Source organism: Pipistrellus kuhlii, unplaced genomic scaffold, assembly GCF_014108245.1.
Source record: "Pipistrellus kuhlii isolate mPipKuh1 unplaced genomic scaffold, mPipKuh1.p scaffold_m20_p_14, whole genome shotgun sequence".
NCBI lineage: Eukaryota > Metazoa > Chordata > Mammalia > Chiroptera > Vespertilionidae > Pipistrellus > Pipistrellus kuhlii.
In genome coordinates this window covers 11,290,006-11,310,921 of record NW_023425449.1, presented here as the reverse complement: position 1 = coordinate 11,310,921, position 20,916 = coordinate 11,290,006, and the positions used below count along the sequence as shown (strand labels likewise).

Sequence of the window (20,916 nt, the reverse complement as noted above, 5' to 3'; positions counted from 1 at the left end):
GACATTTCTTATATGAATGTATTATGGAAAATTTAGAAGATAAAAACTTGATTAAATGATTAAAAATGGGCCCATAAAATTGTGAGGTAATTTTTTTAGAGTAGTTTCCATTTTCCAAAATGTTTTATGAACCAAAATATAAAACAGAAAACCCTGAAGTTGTCATCAGATAAAACAGAACATCGTAACTTAAAGCCATCAAAGGATTATGCTTTTAGTAGAAGTTTGAACAAGTAAATGTGTTTGGAGTCAAGAGTTTCTGGGAAGTTGATTTTTGAAGCCAAAGTTGATATTTTCTAAGCCCATGTTCTTTTTTATTTATGATAGAAAGACTTAAAAATTGCATAAAGACATAAACAATATTTGTTTTTCAGTTGGAAATGGAACTTTCACACTTCATTGTAGTGGGTTTTATAGTACTACATGGATTCTTGAACAATTTTGTAAAAAATATGAACTTGGTTTTGGGCCTTTCCACAATAGATTAACATAAACTCAATTGTTCTTTGCAGTTTTTCTTTATCTGCCGAAGCAGAGATCCTGTGTTTTATACTTCAAACACTACCTTTTTTTTAATTTTTATTTTATTTTTTATTTATTTATTTATTTTTAAATATATTTTATTGATTTTGTACAGAGAGGAAGGAAGAGAGATAGAGAGTTAGAAACATCGATGAGAGAGAGTCATCGATCAGCTGCCTCTTGCACACCCTCTACTGGGGATATGCCCGCAACCAAGGTACATGCCCTTGACCGGAATCGAACCTGGGACCCTTCAGTCCCCAAGCCGACGCTCAATCCATTGAGCCAAACCAGTCTCGGCTATTTTTAATAATATATTTTATTGATTTTGTACAGAGAGGAAGGGAGAGATAGAGAACTAGAAACATCGATGAGAGAGAGTCATCGATCAGCTGCCTCTTGCACACCCCCCACCGGGGATATGCCCGCAACCAAGGTACATGCCCTTGACCGGAATCGAACCCGGGTCCCTTCAGTCCCCAAGCCGACGCTCTATCCATTGAGCCAAACCGGTTTCAGCCAAACACTACCTTTTTGTTCAGAAGCACATAATTGGTAGTGACATGCAGTTGACAAAATTATCTGGCCTGGAATTCACTAATAAAGGAGAACATTGCTTTGGTGTTTGCCAAGATCAGCTCAGTTTTCCCCTGTTTTACATTTACATTGAAGATAATTTTGCTGTTCCATGTCATTTCCTGGGTGTGTTTTTTTGTTTTGTTTTTTGTACATTCTGAAGTCGTCTGAGTGTACAGTATGGTGTAATGGACTCTTTATTTCTATTCTAAGCATCACTGTCTCCTTTTTTTGTGCTAATAATGCTGTTATTCCTTTAAGGAATGACTTCCCACAGTGTGTATGATTTTTCTTAGAGTACCAAAGTATTTCAGGTACCACATAATCAGTTAAGGTAGACCAGTTGAATTTTTTCTCTCAGGAATTACATATAAACTATGACCCATGATGCTGTAATCATGATGCATTTGATGTTCTCATGTCCATTGGACTTCCCGGCTCATCTCCAGGATTAAGTAAGATCAGACATTTCAGACCAGACCAATCTGTGGTTAATCATCTTAATTCTGAAAGTTAACTTTTTACATATAATGCTTAAAACTTTGCACACATGACCTTATTTTTTTATTTATACACATTGAGAAAGTAACAACAGTTGCATGGCAATTTATTGATAGGAGAAAGTCCGGAATACAAATCGAAAGTCTCTTTATGTCTTTCCCTGACAAGTATAGGCAAAGTATGGAGATTTATAACACTCACTCTGGAAAAGAAGAAACTAGGGCTCACTTTTGAGGTTTTTAACTTATTGCCCTAAATGAGTACATTTAGATTTCTACTACATATCACGTACCAAAGTATTTTCATAATGTATTGAGAATTTATAGAATAGCAAAACTGTGATTTGGGCAATATTTGTATATTCGTTGTAGTACACATGGAATGCTTTAGTCAACTCTGTGTACGTAGATAGTTTACTCACAAGCAACAGCATTTTAAAACAAAAGGACTGTAAACATCTTCTCTAAGTCCCTCAGGGCTAATATATTCTATGGATCTGGCTTGTAGTAGATGTTAAATATATGTTTATTGACTTTATTTACTTATCAAACATTTAGGTGGAACTTGTTATATCTTTATGTCAGTGCTGATTTCACTCCAGTTACACATGAGAAGACTGAAGTCATGAACAAGTTAAATAACTTGTCAAAGGTCCAGGCTGGAGTTGAGCCCATTTTTTAAATTACCTTGAAAATTACCCTGGCCCAGTGGCTCAGTTGGTTGGAATGTTGTCCCATGGACCAAAGAGTTGTGGGTTCGATTTTTAGTCAAGACACATACCTAGGTTGTGGGTTCATCCCTGGTTGAGGTGTATACATGGAGCAAGCAACCAGATTATATTTCTCTCTTACTCCCCCCCCCCCTCTTTCTCATCCTCTCTCTAAAAATAAATAAAACATATAAAATTAAAAAAATAAATTCCCTACGAAGTTGTCTATGTGGAATGAAATGATGAACATCATCAAACAATTTTTTTAGTTAACATCTGTATCTGATGCTAACAAAAATAATTGTGTTCATTTATTTAATGCCTGGTATATGCTCGGCATTATAGTAGATCACATGTGTCAAACACAAGGCCCGCGGGCCAAATCCGTCCCGCCAGGCCTTGCAATGTGGCCCGCACCGCGCTGTCATCACTGCACTCCGCTGCGTTTCCATCAGAATGACAGTTTATGACTGTTCAGTAAATCATTCGGCCCGTGATTTAGGCTGGATTTTAGATTTTGGCCCCTTCTCTGATTGAGTTCAACACCCCTATAGTAGATACTTACACGGTAGAGTGAACAAAATAGGCCATGTTTAGAATTATAGAGCTTGTGTTTTGGTGAAAATTCTAAGGCCTTAAGTATTTAAAAACCCTATTATTTCAAGTGTTGTTTTTTTAAGTTTTAGGACTATGTCTTTGTCTCTGTGTTCCCGATTTCCATATCAGTTCATGGTAAATATTAAAGAATTCTGAATAAAACAAGAAAATGTGAATGAAATTGCACCCTGAAATATTTCCTCATTTTTGTGTTTTTAAAACTGTTTCCTGAAAAATAAAATAACTTCATACAGAGAACATTTCATTCTGTAGAAATTTTGCAAAATATAATTATCACTAAAGTTTTAAGAAGAAGAAACATGTTACTTGGGGGATAAGAAATAGGACCATTATTTAAAAGAGCATATGATATGGAATAACATTTAGATCATTTATATATGAAGTGTCCTCTTCATGGGCTAAATAAAATATTCAGATTAAAATATAAATGGAACCTACCTTAGTCTCTTCTTTTTACTTGAGTTGTATCACAGCATAGAGCACACAAATTAGAAAAATCTAAGTTTACCAAACCTTACATATGGTGGTACACAATAGCATGTACCACATAAACTTAGAACTTCTGAAAAAAGTGCATGACACTTGTTTTATTTATTAAAATAAGAATACTGAGTAATTTATACTTTTATTGGTTTATACTGGGGATATAATACTTAGATATGTAGCCCTTGACCTAATAGGAATCAAAATAGAGATGGTTCTACTTCAAGAATTTGTAATAATCCCTTCACTTTAACACATGAATGTGTTCAATATTGGGGAAAGAACACGTTGCTACCAAAACTGAAATAAGATCCTTGAAACAGAAAGGATGTTGCCATGGAAAAATGAAGTAACACTCAGTGCAGCTGTGATGCATTAATGAATAGGATATTTTTTTAAAAGATCATTTGTGTTTGGTGTGGCTCAGAGGGTCCCAACCAGATGGTTTCCATGAACAGGATCTGACCCCCAGTTTGAGGACTTCTTACTGGCAGATTACTTCATTTTCTTTCCCTTGGATTGTCAGATCCTTACATTAATGCAAAATTTAGTGCTGCAGATTTCTATTCACTTACACAAATCATTCAGCATTTTACATTAAAACCACAATTTTAGACATACAGTTTAACAGTTATTTTAAAAGTGTAAAAAGATTTATGTGATAGCTTTAGTATATATAATAGATGTAGCATTATAAGTTTGAGCAATTTGGATTTATGTATATGTTTTGGTTCTTATCATTAAAGAAATCCCCACAACATACATTTTATAAAGTTTATTTAAAAAAAATATTTTATTGATTTTTTTACAGGAGAAAGGAGAGGGATAGAAAGCCAGAAACATCGATGAGAGAGAAACATCGATCAGCTGCCTCCTGCACATCCCCTACTGGGGATGTCCCCGCAACCAAGGTACATGCTCTTGACTGGAATCAAACCCTGGACCCTTCAGTCCGCAGGCTGACGCTCTATCCACTGAGCCAAACTGGTTTCAGCAGAAAGTTTATTTTTTAGACTTGTTATGTTTCTTATGCTGATACACTTGATTCTGTCTGCATTGCTGAGGTTAAGTTTGATGAAATAATTTATTTCTGAATGAGTGGAATTTTAGAATATATCAATTTTGGACATTTATGCACAATTTAGATTTGTTTCTCAGGACTTATATGTATATATTTGTATATTGTGGCATAGTAACATAAATATTGCACATTATTAAAGTCAGCTTTGAGCATAGCATTAATATCTACATGAAGTGTTAAATACTTATTCTTCATAGTTTGACCTTATAACTGCAATTTATATAGGAAAATATGCTCTCAGTGTACCATTTTAACTTGAGCAGTTGAACATCAATAATGACTTATGTTAAATATTTAAAAATTTAAATGTAACGCATCTGAGCCAATATACCCTGTATTTCAGAAATATATGTTATAATCTTAAATCAATTAAATACTTAACATCTACACACTTACATTATCTGGTATCTAAACTGCAAGGTAAAATTCCAGAGCTAAAAAATGAGCTTATACTCTATGAACCAATGTATTTATTTTTTGGAAATTTTACTTACATTTTTTCTTCACTGAATTCATCAGTTTGCCCATATATGGACTGTTGAAGCAAAGATGAGTCAAGTTTGTTTTTTTATAAGGCTGGCAAATTCTTTATTGTATCAAGGAATTCCAGGCCTGTTACATATTGTTATGCTGTCACTAAGGAATATATTAGCTCCAACAAGTGATGTTTCTGTATTCTTAGTTATAATTTAGAAAATATAGTGTCTTTACTAATATAATTTGCTAGAATATCTAAGCATTTATCAAGGAAACAAATTTTATTTTCTGTTATACTTTCCAATAATACCTTTATATGCTAGGTACTTATAGAAAGCTAACTGGTCATATTTTTCATTTTAAAAATAATTCAAGTGTGCCAGTCTGTTTGGGCAATTTACTAACCAGATACAGAATATTACTTTGTAAGAATCAATTGAGACTAGTAGACTTTAACCTACTTTGCACTTGAATTAAGAACTCATGATGAGATGAAGTCAGGTTTTGATTTGGGCTTGCTTAGCCTAAGTAACTAAACTAGGGATAGGAAAGCATGAAAACTTAACATGAAATCAGTGTAAGTAATATAATAATCTGAAGTAGGGTAATAGCAAGGAATGCACTCTGATTTTTAAGTCTTCTGAATTTTCTCCATTATCATTTATTTAACAAATGTGATATACTATATTGAGCCTTGGTATGCATGTACTAGTATATGAAGGTAAGTTATGTGATTTAAACATGCTGTTTTATTGTTTGCCTAGAGATATAATATGAACATTTTAAACACTGGTTCTTATATTTTAATTTGTAAAGTGGAAAAGGAAGGACCAAATTCACGTAGAAATAACAGTTTGTGGGCTTTTGAAAAAAAAGTTTATTATTTTATTTTAATTGAATTCATTGGCCAATATAATTATATAGATTTCAGATGTACAATTCTATAACACATCATTTGCCTGTTGTATTGTGTGTGCACTCCTCCCATCATCATTTATCCCCTCTATATCCTCTTCTCCCTCCCCCATCTCCTCTTTCTCTCTCGGAATCACTATACTGTTGCCTGTGTCTGTGTTTTTTTTCATTTGTTTGTTTGTTGTTGCTTAATCTTGTCACCTTTTTTATCCATTCCTGCATCCTTCCTCCCCTTAGACAGCTGGCAGCCTGTTCCCTGTCTATGAGTCTGTTCCTATTTTGTTTGTCAGTTTATTTTGTTCATTAGATTCCACATATGAGTGAAATCATATGGTCCTTGTCTTTCTCTGACTGGCAGTGAGAGAAAGTAGGAGCAATAAATGCTAGTCAGTTCTAAGGACTTAACTGGTGTTAACAAAATCTAATGAACTGCAAAAGGAGGAGGATTTTCTCACCTTTTTTGCCAGCACATTTCTAACTCAGTTATGTTTCTTGGAAAGAACTGTGGAAAGGCAGATATGTTTTCATTTCATGTCACTATGCACTTTTGATCAAATTTATAGCAAAAAACAAATGCTTCAAGTATTGGACATTTTCTTTTTTATTTGCTTGCCTGTTTATTCTGGTAAAGATACCATGTTTGAGGATGTGTTTACTCCCACATTTAGTCTGATCCAAACATTTTAATTCTGCTTTTCTCTTCTAGCTTGAAGTACAGTCTTGTTGTGTATTCATTCCAAATGATAGCTTGCCTTCCCCAAGTACAATTGTATCTGGTGATATCCCTGGAACAGTAAGAAGTTGGTACCACGGACAAACCAGCATGCCAGGAACCCTTGTGCTCTGCTTGCCTCAAATAAAGATTATTAGTGCTGGCCACAGGTATATGGAGCCTCTGCAGGAGATTCCATTTGTCATCCCAAGACCCATCCTTGAAGAAGGTACATTTAAAGAAAATTTTTTTATGGTTATTATATTTTACTACAGGCTGGTGCACAAAATTCGTTCCTGGGTGGGGGAGAATGTGTCCCCTGAGCCCAGCCTACACTCTCTTCAATCTGGGACTCCTTGGGGGATGTCTGACTGCCGGTTTAGGCCAATCCCAGGGCTCAGGCCTAAACTGGCAGTCGGACATCGCTCTCACATTCCTGTACCGCTGGCTCCTAATCACTGGTTGTCCCTAACTGTCCCCCCACCCCCGTCAGCCTGATTGCCCCTCACTGCCTCGGTGTGACAGCCTGATCATCCCTAACTGCCCCCACTGCTGGTCTGGTTGCTCCTAACCACCCCCCTGCTGGCATGGTCACACCAACTACCCTCCCTGCCAGCCTGGTCACCCCCAACTGCACTCCTCCCGCTGGCCTGGTTTTCCCTAATTGCCCCCCCCCCCCCACCACCACACACACACACACACTCCAGCCTGGTTGCCTCTTACTGCCCATTCTCCCCCAACCCCCCCGCCCTCCGCTGGCCTGGTCGCCTCCAACTGCTTCCCTCTGCTGACTTGGTTGCTTCTAACTGCCCCCTAGCAGGCCTAACCCCCCAGCTGATCACCCCTGCTGGCCTCGTCACTCCCAGCCACCCCCTGCCGGCCTGATGGCCCCTTATGCCCACCCCCACCCCCACCCACCTAGTCACCCCTCATGGACCCCCACCAGCCTGGTCACCCCACACAGCCTGCTGTTCAGTTGTTTGGTCATCCCTCACTAAGCCCCCTGCCAGCCTTGTTGCCCCACGCAGCCTGCTTGTTCAGTCATTTGATCATCCCACTAACCCTCTGCTGGCCTGGTCACCCATGCAGCCTGCTTGTTTAGTCATTTTGTCGCCCCTCCCTAACCGCAGTGCTGGTCTGCTTGTAGGCAGCCATCTTGTGAGGGCATGAGTGTTAATTTGCATATTATCTCTTATATAGAACTAGAGGCCCAGTGTGCGGACTTATGCATTGGTGTGGTCTCTTGGCCTGACCTGTGGGGATCGGGCCGAAACCAGCTCTCTGACATCCCCTGAGGTGTCCTGGAGTGCAAGAGGGTAGTTCTCGTGTGACGCACCCTGGAATTGGGGCTCCTCCCTGGTTCCGGATGCATCACTGGAGAACCATAGCTGCCAAGTCAAACCAGAGCTGCCAAGTTACTGCAGCTTGGCAGCTTCTGCGTTGAGCATCTGCCCCCTGGTGTCAGTGCATGTCATAGCTACCAGTTGGAATGTCTGCCCCCTGATGGTCATTGCACATCATAGGTACTGGTCAGGTGGTTGGATGGCCGCTTGGGCTTTCATATATATACATATACATAGTGATATTTTTAAAAAAAATTTTTATATGCTAGTGCACATGTAAATCAGTCTCATTGAAAGAGCTACATGAAAATAAACAAAGTGATCTACAAAATGTTCTAAAAAGATTTACAAAGTAAATGAACATAACTAAGTGATGCTGTTTATTGACATCCACACTTTTCAGTTCTATTCATATACTTATATATCTGTATATTAATGGATTCTATACACAAAAGATCATAGGCAATATGATATAATCATTAAAACGCTAAAGAGATAAAATTAGCTTGAGAAGAAAGTTGGTTTTAGATGTATGAATTAGGCTAAACTCAGACTGTTGACTAGGTTGATCTATTTTTTAAAATTAATTGTTTTCCATCACAATTCATCTCCCCATATCCTCTTCCACCTCCACCCAGTCCCTTTCCCCCCACAATCACCACACTATTGTTCCTGTCTATGAGTTCTTTCGCACCTTTCTTTTTCCTTTATTGCTCAATCCTTCCATACCCCAGCCCTCCACCCCCACCCAAGAGCTGTCAGCCTGCTCTTTATCTAATTTAAACCATGACTTACGAATGTCTGTTATAGCATATACGTAATGAAATGAATATATTATTTGGCTCAAGCACAATGTATTTCTCAATTTCTCATTTATTTAGGAAAAGTAGATAATTGCGTGATGGTTGGAGTCATGGGTCTTTCTTTAATAAATACTTGATTTGTGATATTGCAGTGTTTTTGGTGCAAATTTATACCCTTTTGAACTTTGACATATTGATCTCAAATAGTATGTGAACCTGGAAAAGTTTTAAATCTCAAAGTAAATAATGTGAATCTATATTTTAACAACAAGGTTTAAATTTTTGACAGTGCTAAACAGGTCAACACATTGTTCATATTATTAGGATGTAAGTGTATGAATACTGATATCATAAAGATTACTCCAGATACGTACTGTTTTTGAAAAGCTAAGTCTGTGCAGCTCTGACTATTCCTTGATGTTAATTTCTCTTCCTTTGTATTGAAATTTTCATCTATTATAGTTATATAACTTTAGAGACAGAAGGAAGTTCTTTAGAGTTGGTGTTTTTTTTTTGTGTGTGTGTGTGTGAGAGAGAGAGAGACAAAAAGAGAGACACCTTGTGATCATTTCCCTAGCATATTGAAATGTCATATCCATTCTTTGCCATTTGCTTTTGGTTATAGGGAATTCTTTATTATCACAACAATTATTGTATATTATATCAAGGATATGCCAGCCAACCTCTTGTGAATGACAACTTTTAAAGATATAACTTGTATATTGTAAAATTATTCCCATTAACATATATAATTAGAAAAAATATAATCTTTGCTCTAATTAGTAGATTATTTTTAGTATATTTAGTTTTGTGCAACCATCACCACTATCAAATTTTACAATGTCTGGTCTCATCTCTCCAGAAACCAATTGTTACACTATTGGCAGTTACTCTTCATTCCTCCTTCTCTCAGCCCCTGGCAACCACTAATCTTTCTGTAGCTGTAAATTTGCTCATTGTAGACATTTTACATGAATGAAATCACAGTGTCTTATTTTTTGTGACAGACTACTTTTACTTACATAATATTTTCAAGGTTGATTCATTTCATTTTATGGTTGAATTATAATCCATTTTATGTATTTACCACATTTTCTTTATCCATTTATCAGTTAATTTGCATGTAAGTTGTTTTCACTTTTTGGCTATTATGATTAATGACGCTATGATCATTCTTGTACATGTTTTTGTGTAGATCTAGGTTTTAATTTCTATTAGATAAATGCACTTAGGAAAAGAATGGTTGGTTCATATGGTAACTATGGTTGAGCTTTTGAGGAATTGATGGGATGTTTCCCAAAATGTCGTTGCCATTTTACAATCCCACGTGGATGTATGAAAGTTCTGATTCATTCACATATGTGTCACCACTTGTTATTTCCTGCCTTTTTTGTGCTATCCACCCCACTGGGTGTGAAGTTACATCTCCTTGTCATTTCGATTTGCGTTTCCCTAATGACTGAAGATGTTGAGTGTTTTGCATGTGCTTGTTGGCCATTTGTAGCACTATTTTTATTTGTTCTTATTATATTCAGATCCTTCACCCGCTTTTGAGATGGGTTACTTCTCTTTTTTGGTGTTGACTTGGAAGAGTTCCTTATATATTCAGGATATTAGACCCTTATTAGATAAATGATTTGCAAATATTTGTAGGTTGTGTCCTTTATAATAAATTTTTAATTTCATTTTTCTCTGCTAAATTGGAAATCATTCCTCACTATTTTTTAATTTTAATTGTAGAAATTAATACTCTGTTTAACAAACTCTGGTCTTAGAAATGTAGATGCATATTTAACTTGTTAAATTATGCAGCAAAATCAAGCTATTTACTCTGGTCCTAAATAATGCACAGATCTTAAAATAATTTAATGTAATAATTCTTACCAGATTAATTAGTTGTCATTGTCATATATTTTAATTATGTTTTTTAATATTTGAGCTTTATAAGATAATAAAATTTTACACAGTAATTTCTTATATGTGATATATATTTTTAACCAGTACAGGTTTTAGAAAAATCCTATATAATAATGAGCTAATATGCTAATTAGACTGAACAGCAGAACGACCATCCAGATGAAGCCGAGGCTGCCATGGCTGGGGCTGGAAGGGCCAACCTCCTTGAACAAATTCTGTGCATTGGGCCTCTAGTTATTCAATAAAAGGTCAGATAGTAGTTTTATCAGCTGTATGGTTTCTGTTCCAGCCACTGTTGTGCAGAAGCAGCTATAACTGATATGTAAATGAACTGACATGAGTGTGTTCCAATACAACTTTATTCACAAAATCTGACAGTTTGCCAGAGTTGGTCATGGCTATGCTTGCTGAGTTATATATATTAGTGCCTTACTAGTCATTTCCTCTCTTAGCTCCATCTTTTCTTGTATCTCAGATCATTTTCCTTCTTCCTTTTTTGTGATGACCTGCTTTTACAAACTTAACTTTGTTTGAAAATGTCTGAATTTTGCCTTCTTTTTCAAAAGATATTTTTCTAAGCCGATAATTTCTTTTTGACAGTTCTTTTCATCTGTTTTTGTAAAGGTACCGTTGTGCTGACTCTCGCTTTTCATTGCTCTTTTGAGATCCACTGTCAGTTTTTGTTTACTTGAAGATATTTTGTCCTTTCTCTCTGGCAGCTATAGAGTATGGCCCCTCTGGTAGCCATCAATTTGTTTTATGTATCTATGTGTCTGTTTCTGTTTTGTTCATTTATTTTTTTCTTTAAATCCGCTTTGGGTATTTGGGTTCTTTTGTGCTTCAATATACATTTTAGAATTGCTAATTATATTTCTGTGAAAATTGCCATTATATTTTTAATAGGAATTGCATTGAACATGTAGGCTGCTTTGGGTAGTATAGACATTTTAGCAATATTCTTCTAATCCATAAGCATAGGATATCTTTACATTTATTTGTGTCTTCTTCAACTTAAGGTGATAATTATAATGCAATCAGAACAAAAGTTAAAATGGGACCATTTTATTCGTGTCTTAAGCTTTCTCTATAGTCTGAGGATTCCAAAAGAGACATAAATTTGTCTTCAGTAAACTTTTACAGAATATTTATCCTTACTTGATAAATTACTTGTCCCAGCTTTTTGAGGAAGTCTATTTGTGTTATATTACTAAAACCTAGGATGGCTTTTTCACCAACCATCTCTGTTTGCTGTATTCTCATTCATTCTGCTTCCTCATTTTCCCATCTGCTTTTATATCTGACCCACTTATTCATCCAATATTTATTGAGCATCTACCTTATGGCAGACACTGAGAATACACATTTGAACCAGATATATATGGTGCCTGATCTCTCATATTTTACAGACTATTAAGGGAGTGGTTCAATAAACAAATTTATTATCTTTTTAAAAAGATTGTTAGGGTTAAACCAGATAACGTCTGAGCACTTAAAAAAAAAATCTATCACATGACAAATAATACTGATGTACAATTGAGTAAATTTTAATGCTCAGTAAATGCATTATAGTTTTAAAAATATATTTATTTTTACTGATTTCAAAGAGGAAGGGACAAGGAGAAAGAGAAACATCAGTGATGAGAGAGAATCATGGATTAGCTGCCTCTTGCACCCCCCCTATTTGGGATCAAGCTGACAACCTGGGCATATGCCCTGACTAGGAATTGAACCGTGACCTCCTGGTTCATAGGCCAATGCTCAACCACTTAGCCATGCCAAACAGGCCCATTGTAATTTTTAATATCTAAATACGATTTCTAAATTCCATAGCCTGGCTTCAAGTTTACCGTTGTTCAAATACATTATTCTTTTCTGGTCTCTTCAACTTATGTCTTCCTGAAACTGGGTGAGGAACCCTGTCTCTGAAGTAGAAATAAAACCCTTCACTTCTTTCAATTCCCTTATAATATTCACTCACATGAAGCATTGAAGAATAGAGTTTCCTGAAAATTTCATACTAAAGGCATAAGTAATATTGGTACACCCCTATCAAACAATTTTTAAGTCTCTGTTAGTCTCTCGCTCTCGCTCTCGCTCTCGCTCTCTCGCTTTCTCGCTCTCTCTCTCTCATCTTTAGTGTTGAAAGTATTACACAAGTCCGCTCCCTCCTTCCCCCCATTGAATCTTCTAGCCCATCCTGCCTCTGATCCCGAGCCTTCACAACACTATTGTCTGTGTCCATGGATTGTAGACCCTTTTGGAATTCTTAGCAACTTTGCCAAAAGAGGTTTCTCTTCCTGACTCTTCCCTTTCTCTTTGATCTCCTAAGGAAAGGAAGTTCAACTTCCTCTCTCTTTTTCATATATATTTTAGTTATTCCTGCCTGAAATCCCTTCCATGGCTTTCCATTAATCTTTGGATAAATATAAAATCCTTAACATGGCCAACAAGATCCTGTGTCAGTTGGCCCTGCCCACCTCTCCACCCTTACTTTTTATCTCTCCCTCTGCTACCAGTTGTCTTCCTAACATCCTTCTGTAGGCTTTTCTGTGTTTTTCAACAGACTCTGTCCTGTCACAGGCATTAGCATGTGCTAGGAATGTGCCTTCCTCATTGATCCCTTTTCCCGCTTCCTTCCTCTTCTCATCCTCCAGGTTTCAGGGTATTTCACTAGCTAAGTCCCTCTCTTCTCTGCTCTCATTGTACCTGATTCGACACTTTTACTACTCTTACATGAATAATTTTTGTTCACTTTCTACATCCCCTAATAAGGTGAAAAGGGCAGGCAATATATCTGTTTTGTTCATGGTTCTATTCCTAACATCTATCCCAACCATGTTCCAAAATCCGAGCTCACTAAATAATTATAGAGTTTGCTATTTAGTCCATGCATATTTGGCTAACTCTTTTGGTTACTCTAAGAGAGAAAAAAAATAAAAAATAAAAAACAACACAATGAAAAGGTCAGCTTCTAACTTGTCTTCGGGTTCATGAGCAATGGAAAAGAATCCCTAGTCGTTATGATTTGGAAAAAAAATTACCCACCATTACGAAGGTGGTCAGTAGGATAAACAAGATGGGTTCTCATAGACTTGAGACTGGGACTTCTAAAGTTCAGAACGAGGAACTATGTTGAAATGTGTCATCTGACTTCAATTGCCATGGGAAGGGAGAGATTATCTCTAATATACTCTAATATGGCCAGATTCAATCTGTGTGGAGTGTTTGGGTCAAAATCAACATCTTGGATTTCATGCGGGAGCACTTGCAGTAAGGCTTGCAGATGTAATTTGCGGCATCCAGCTCACACCTCTGAGCAGATGGGTTTCTATGCTGTGCCCAGCAGAGGTTTGTTTTTTCTTCTTTGAAAGATTTGCCTGCGACTTTAATAAAATATTTTGACAAATGGAATATTGAGATCATTTATAAATTAAAACTTTGCTGTTGTTGGATTTAGTGAATTTTAATAGAAACTGATGTGAAAATCGTTGAGCATCTATGAAAAATAAATTAAAGCGTTGCTATTATTGGATTTAGTAAGTTTTAATAGAAACTGATGTGAAAATTGTTGGAAAACCTATGGAAAAGAGGAGAGCTGTTTTTTTGTGTGTGTGTGTAATTGTGGTTCATTTCAGTAGAACAATAAACATATGTATTGTTCCATTTCAGATTTTAAAAAATATTGTAGTTTGATAATTATTTTTTCCACTTGTTCTGAAGGATCATGATACACTACTGTAATAGTTTCTTTCCAGTTTTACTGAGTGTCTTTGACTTTAATCCTTAAACCATATGTAAATGGGATTCCTTAGGGGAAAGAGGGAGCTCAGAAAAGAGCTTCAGATTTCTCCTTGATGTTGTTTTTAAAATAGTTCTCTTGAAAACCATCATATATATGTTACAAATGGAATTAAACTGTTGAATTGCCTACATGCAGTTAATAGATTTGCATTGCAATAGGCGTTATTCGCTTCAAAGTGGTTCGCATCCAGCCTGCTCCTTCACTTGTTTAGCTGTAGATTCTGTGACATTTAAAGACTGGAAAAGGAACCATCTTTTATTTATTTCCTATTAATCAGTTTTTCATTTTCTACCCTCCCCCCCCTCCACACACACTTATTTTAAAAACAAAAAAACAAAATGCCATACTTACTTGGCAGGGGAGATACCATGATCACGAAGGTGGTTTCCCCAGGGTGAGGCCTATTGATTGCATGTCAGATGTGCTGACCCCTGCGATTTCCCCAAAAGTGGGAAATTCAACTGTGTGACTTGTGATAGTGGGGGACTGCATTGGCATTCTCCTCCGGAAAAAAAAAAAGGCAGATCTGATATGCTGTCATATTTTGGTTGATCACCTTTTGAAAAGAAACAATATAATTGATATTGTCTTAAGATCTTAAAAATGTGTTTTTAAAATTATAACAAGGTAATATGTTACCATTAAAGGAAATTTATTTTTTATTGCGTTACAATTGACATTTAACATTGTGTAAGTTGAAGTTATGAAACATCGATTTGATACATTTATATATTGCATGTATGGGAGGGGCCATTCTATGTAGAGCTGGGGGCAGATCTGTGAAAGGTCTGAGGATTTCTGATGTCTTCCTCCATTTGTCACTATTTTGTCTTCCACTGAGGGTGCTTGGCCTTCCTCCAGAGCCTTCCAAAGAAAGACTGTAGTGTGTGCCCAGGTAGGCCGCCACCTACAGACCTTCCCACAGTTTGGGAGCTCTGTAGTCGCTGATCAGTATGAGGAGGACAGTGTAAGGAGGGCTAGTGGGTCCCCTATTTGGTGCTGTCCTCAGGCACTCAATGAAGGGAAATGTCCCCTATTCCAGAGCCATACCACTCAGTCTGCCAGAGCCTCCCACTCTTGCTCCCCTAGGAAGAGGGAACCACAGGTTCAGGTTGAGTGCAGTCATCTAGCCCCTGTGCAGGAGTAAGCTCTGCTGGGCAGAGCCACCAGGGCTTGGGAGGATATATCAGAAGAGTCTCCCATTGGGAGTATTGCTGGTGGAGCCTGCAGCAGGGGGTCAAGCATTTTGTCCAGGTTCCAGACAACAGCCTTCTAGGGAGACATATCCTGATGTCCCTGCTTCGTGCAACACTCCCACCTTTCCACCCACCCATCTGATTTGGTTATTCTTTTTATCATTTTTAATGTCTTAATTCTTTGGAAGTCCCCATTACTTAATTAACATCACTTACACTTAAAGAACTTTTCTTTTTTTTTTAACTGTCTTTAAGTCAATTAATTGCTTAAGTTGTTTGGGGAAATTATATGAGCAATTTTGGATCACTTATATTTGGGGAGTGTGGTGTATATAGTCTTAAGAAAGTATTAACCCTCACAATAGATAATAAAATATTCTTGAGTACACTCCCATATTTGAAATAAAAACCTGCCTGAGTCATACTTATGTGGGACATAAGGGGAAAAAAGGGAGAGGAGGAAGATATTATTTGCTTCTAAAGATATTTAATGACTAAGGTTATGAAAGCAAGGAAGAACTGAGTAAAGTGTTACCTTTGTCTTCTGCTTCTAGTGTTGTGCAAAATCAGCAACATAGGGTAGAATGTATGGAAATCACACTATATGTTTTTCTAAAATTTACTCATTTGTACATCAGTATTATCTAATTCCTTAACCATTGTTGACACAGTCTCTGAATTTCCTTTCTTTTTTTGTTTAGTCCCAAAGCCCTGTCATATTCATTTTCTTTCACCTTATTTTCTCTGAATTACATCAGTGTTAGGTCTTCATTTTCTTGAGAATTGTTTTATTGATATGTTTTTCTCTGTTGATTATGTGTAGAGGAGGGCTTACAAATGCATATACAAATGGAATTCTCAGTCTTCTTGCTTTGTTTTTATATTTTCTTATTCTTTACACAGTTTGTTTGAAATTTTCTGATTTAGCCAGCAATAGTTTCTCTAAAATAAAGGACCTATATTATGGCATTAGAACTTTCTAATTAAGGAAAAAATATTAAACTTGAAGGTTTCACATTAGTACATTGTTTTGTCCTGGGTGTCTGAGCATATTTTATGGAGTCTCCAGAATGTTATATTGCCTATGTTATAAATAGATAAGGTGCTTTTATTTGTGTTTTATTTTTATTTTATGCACATACATACATGTATCTAGAAAAGGAATACTTGTGCAGTTAATAACTTTTGCTTTGTGTAATATTTTTTATAATGTTTAATTCTGGGAATATTTGTCATTGCATATTAAGACCTCATCTTAAAGGCACATAAAATATTAACTAAAATGTTCTTTTAAAGACTTAGAATATGATGTAGTTAATTTCTATTTGTTGGTCTGATTCCAGTATAGAAGCAGAGGCACATATCTGAGACAGTCCCAATGTCGTTTGGGATTTTTTAATTTAATGAATTTAAATATTCTGCTTTTTATCCAGCATAACAACCACTTGGCATTTCCTGGATAACAAAAAACTTGAAAACTATATATAGCTCACTACCAGTTTTAAAATGTGTAACCTCAAATCATTCCAAAATATTTTAAGACAAATTTGACAAAGTCTTTATTTTGTGAATAGCATGGAAATCTTTATAGGTTTTAAAATAATTTTAGAATTAGTTGCAGATGATTTAAAGTTTGTTATTTTTTTCTTGGGGGAACATTTTTTAAGTTTAAAAACAGGCAGATTACCATGGTACTGACCACATATTATCATGCAGTTCTAGTTGTTTCCATTCAAGTTATTGTGGACTACTTTATAGCTAGATTTATTATCTAAGTCTCCAGTTAAAAGTTTCTGATTTTAATTTTATTAACTATAATTGGTCAAGACATATTGAATATTTAAATTCATGAGGTTCTACCTTGTAGCATTCATGTATATTGGGTCTTACCACTAGAGATACTGATTAGGTAGATCTGAAGTAGGAACCCAGAGTCTGTATTTTAAGTAAGCACTTGCATGATTCTGTAGCAGGTGGTCCAACAGACCATATTATTGATATATTGTTTATTCTTTTCTTTTTTCATTCCACAGCCAGATCTGTAATCACCTTCAATCACTGCAAAGATTATTGCATTTTCCTAACTGAACAAACTCTCTGTGCTCTCTGAAGTTTAGTGCATACATCCCCAGCATTTGCACAATATAACCCACTAGGATGAGGGAAGAGGAAGTTAGAACTTATATATATAATATGTGTGTGTGTATGTATGTATGTATGTATAATCTCATTTCCTTCATTTCTATTTCTGTATGTTTTATAATGTATGAAATTATTGATGTAATAGTATGTTAAATAATTTTAGAAGGTAACTTACTATATAGCATGCAAATTGTTTACCACTATGTTATTATTTTTTTATATGTTAACATTTTACAGTTTATTTTCTTTTTTATCTTAATATATTTTTATTGATTTCAGAGAGGAAAGGGGGAGAGGGGAGAGAAACAGAGAAGCATCAATGATGAGAGAGAATCATTGATTGGCTGTCTCCTGCATGTCCCAGGCTGGGGATTGAGCCTGTAACCTGGGCATGTGCCCTGACCAACAATCAAACCTAGACTTCCTGGTTCATAGGTTGATGCTCAACCACTGAGCCACACTGGTTGGGCTATTATATTCTTTTTTAATTATGACTTGTTGAATGTTTTATAATTCAAATCTAGATAACAGACAACTTAATATCTAGTGACAATTAACAGCGTTTATGTATGTGTGCTTCTTTATCAGGTGATGCTTTTCCTTGGACTATTAGCTTGCATCATTTTAGCGTATACACTCTTTTTGGAAAACAAGTGACACTCTGCCTAGTGGATCCTATGGGTTGTACCTCTACTCTAGCCGTGACATCTCAGAAACTACTCGCAACAGCACCTGATGCAAGACATTCATTTGTTGTCTGCCTCCATGTTGACCTAGAGTCTCTTGAGATAAAATGCTCAAATCCCCAGGTTGGTACATTTGGTTTATGAAAAGAAATTTAAAATAATGTGATTTAAGAATAATTGTTATCCATTTTGTTGCAGAGTTTCTCTTCTATTAAGCATCCTAAATTTATTTTTAACAAGGCCATCAAGATTAGAATGGTTAGATTAAGAATTTCTTTGAAGCTCTCTCAAGTTTTGTAATTTAAACTCTTAAAAATGTAATGGTGGCAGCATAAATGCATCTTTTGGCTGATGGGATGAAATCAGTTGCAGATGTAAAGTTTTTAAATACTGATGAACTACTTTATCATCAGACTGGAGAAGTCTGTTGAAGTGATCAAATGTAATTTTCACTCAGATTATCATTCAGAACTTCTTTTGCTCAATATAAAATTATTTTTTACAAGTACTTGTTTACTATTTTAAAAAGGTATTTTGTTACTCTCATAACATTAGTTGATATAGGCCAAAGATATTGTTTTCTACAGTTTTACAATTTGATTTCTATTTTAATCACCTAGGTTTGTGCAAATTATTAATTGCATAGAATTTAATATTTGTTTCTTTGACCTCAAGCAGACTTTAATATATTTTTATATACCTTATCAGTGTTTAATTCTATTTGAAATTTTATTTTTAAATGAATATTTTTTAGAATATTACTAACTCTACTATTGAAAATCTGTGTTTATCTCAGCATTAGTGATTTTAAGTGAGTTTTAAAAGTATGTTTTTAAAGTGGCTCAGCTATAACTGTGTTTTATAGAGCCTGATAGCATCCTCTATCCCCGTACTGTATATTATACAGTTTGGTTTAATTTTCATTTTTATTTGTGCATGTTGTAAACATTAGACTGGCTATATATTAGTGATCGCCTTATTAAAATGCATATAATTGCCATTCTATTATGACCCACAGTGGTATAGGAGAGGATAATTATTAAGTGACTTACTCTTTCATAGATTTTTTCCCCCTGAATGCTTTTGCTGATATTTGCTTCAAAACATTTCCAAGAAGAGAAATTATTATGGGTTAAATTATGTCCTTCCCCAAAGATATGTTGAATTCATAACCCTCACTATTTTAGTATTTAGCATGAAATTCACAGTGGCAGGGTTTATTGGAACAAAAACAAAGGACTGTCCTCAGGTGCCCAATCTCTCATCCACAACCAGGGGCTCAAATATCTTTCACTGTGGAAATTCTGTTCCTGGGGCCTTTGACCTGCACCCCTACTTGTCAGGTCCAGGGGGGCAAAGACCCAGAGATGCAGAACTTTGGTATCTCACTTTCCACCTGTATGTTTGCCAACAAGGCACAGTAGCGCCTAGGCCAGGACCAGCCTGCAGTTTGCCCATGCTTGGGAACTTGAGAACACAGGGACGAATGCCTGTGGCCTTTGTTAAGCTTTGATTGTATCTCCTTGGGTTTGATAAGGGGTAAGCTTTCTTTCAAACTAACCAATCTTCTTCCGAATTCATGTTGGCTTGTGCTGGGCCCTCTTCCTATCCCATTCTTGGGTTTTCCCATGCTTGGCTTCTCCCTTTGTGATTGTCATTTTGGCTCTCACCGTGCATGCCACAAAGCTCTACTTAGTCATCTGGCTTCTACTGTGCGTGTGCTCACCTCCCCTGTGCCATCTTGGGTCCTACTGCGCATGCTCCCAACTACGGAATTTTCCCTACTGTTAGATACTTCCCCTCATAATCATGGCTACTAGGTTTTCCCCCAGGGAGATTGGAAAGCTGATTCTTCCTGCTCACTCGGGGATTAAGTCTCTTTAGCAGAGGATGTGGCTGTCCCCTGGGGAGCTTGTTAATGCTACAGCTACCTAATTAATCAGACTTAATGTCTGATTTCATTTGTTCCCTTTCTTTATTGATAACTAGCTACCCACACTAACAAAATCATTAAATTTACTGGGAAATATGTGGGCCAAAGGGACCTATATAGTTGCCTGATTTTTTAATATCACACCAAGTGGACAATATAAATTTAAGTAAACTGAATGTGAAAAAAAATACAAAAACCAACAACATGCACTTACTATTCGACCTAGTCTTTCCTCCCAAAGTAGCTCTACAGAGAAATAAAAATAAATGTCCAGAGACTTTTACACAGAGGTATTTAACAGCTTTGTCTTTGTAGCTCAAAAATGAACACAAACCAAATGTTCATCATAGGTGAATAATTAAAATATGGTCTCTACCTACAATGCAATACTACTCAGCCATAAAAACAACAAATTATCGATAAAATGAAATATCTTAGATGCATATCACAATTTTTATGCTGAATGAAGGAAGCCAGATCAAAGAGTACTTACTGAATAA

General features: G+C 36.0%; 1 protein-coding gene and 1 non-coding gene across 8 annotated transcripts in view; both read left to right on the top strand.

The window, feature by feature from the left end:
• The window catches only part of VPS13B (vacuolar protein sorting 13 homolog B), a 513,325-nt gene that overhangs the window by 197,506 nt on the left and 294,903 nt on the right, over positions 1-20,916 (top strand). For all 7 annotated transcript variants that reach the window (XR_006741555.1, XM_045581364.1, XM_036436747.2 and 4 more), the window contains 2 exons: positions 6,589-6,823; positions 18,386-18,606. Coding sequence is in view for 6 of the 7 variants with exons in the window: in XM_045581364.1 (XP_045437320.1) it covers positions 6,589-6,823; positions 18,386-18,606 (456 nt within the window). In the remaining variant the exon portion in view is untranslated. The remainder of the gene's footprint in view (positions 1-6,588; positions 6,824-18,385; positions 18,607-20,916) is intronic.
• On the top strand, positions 14,803-14,964 carry LOC118718695. The gene has a single exon (XR_004987885.1). It is a non-coding gene; the product is annotated as a U1 spliceosomal RNA (small nuclear RNA).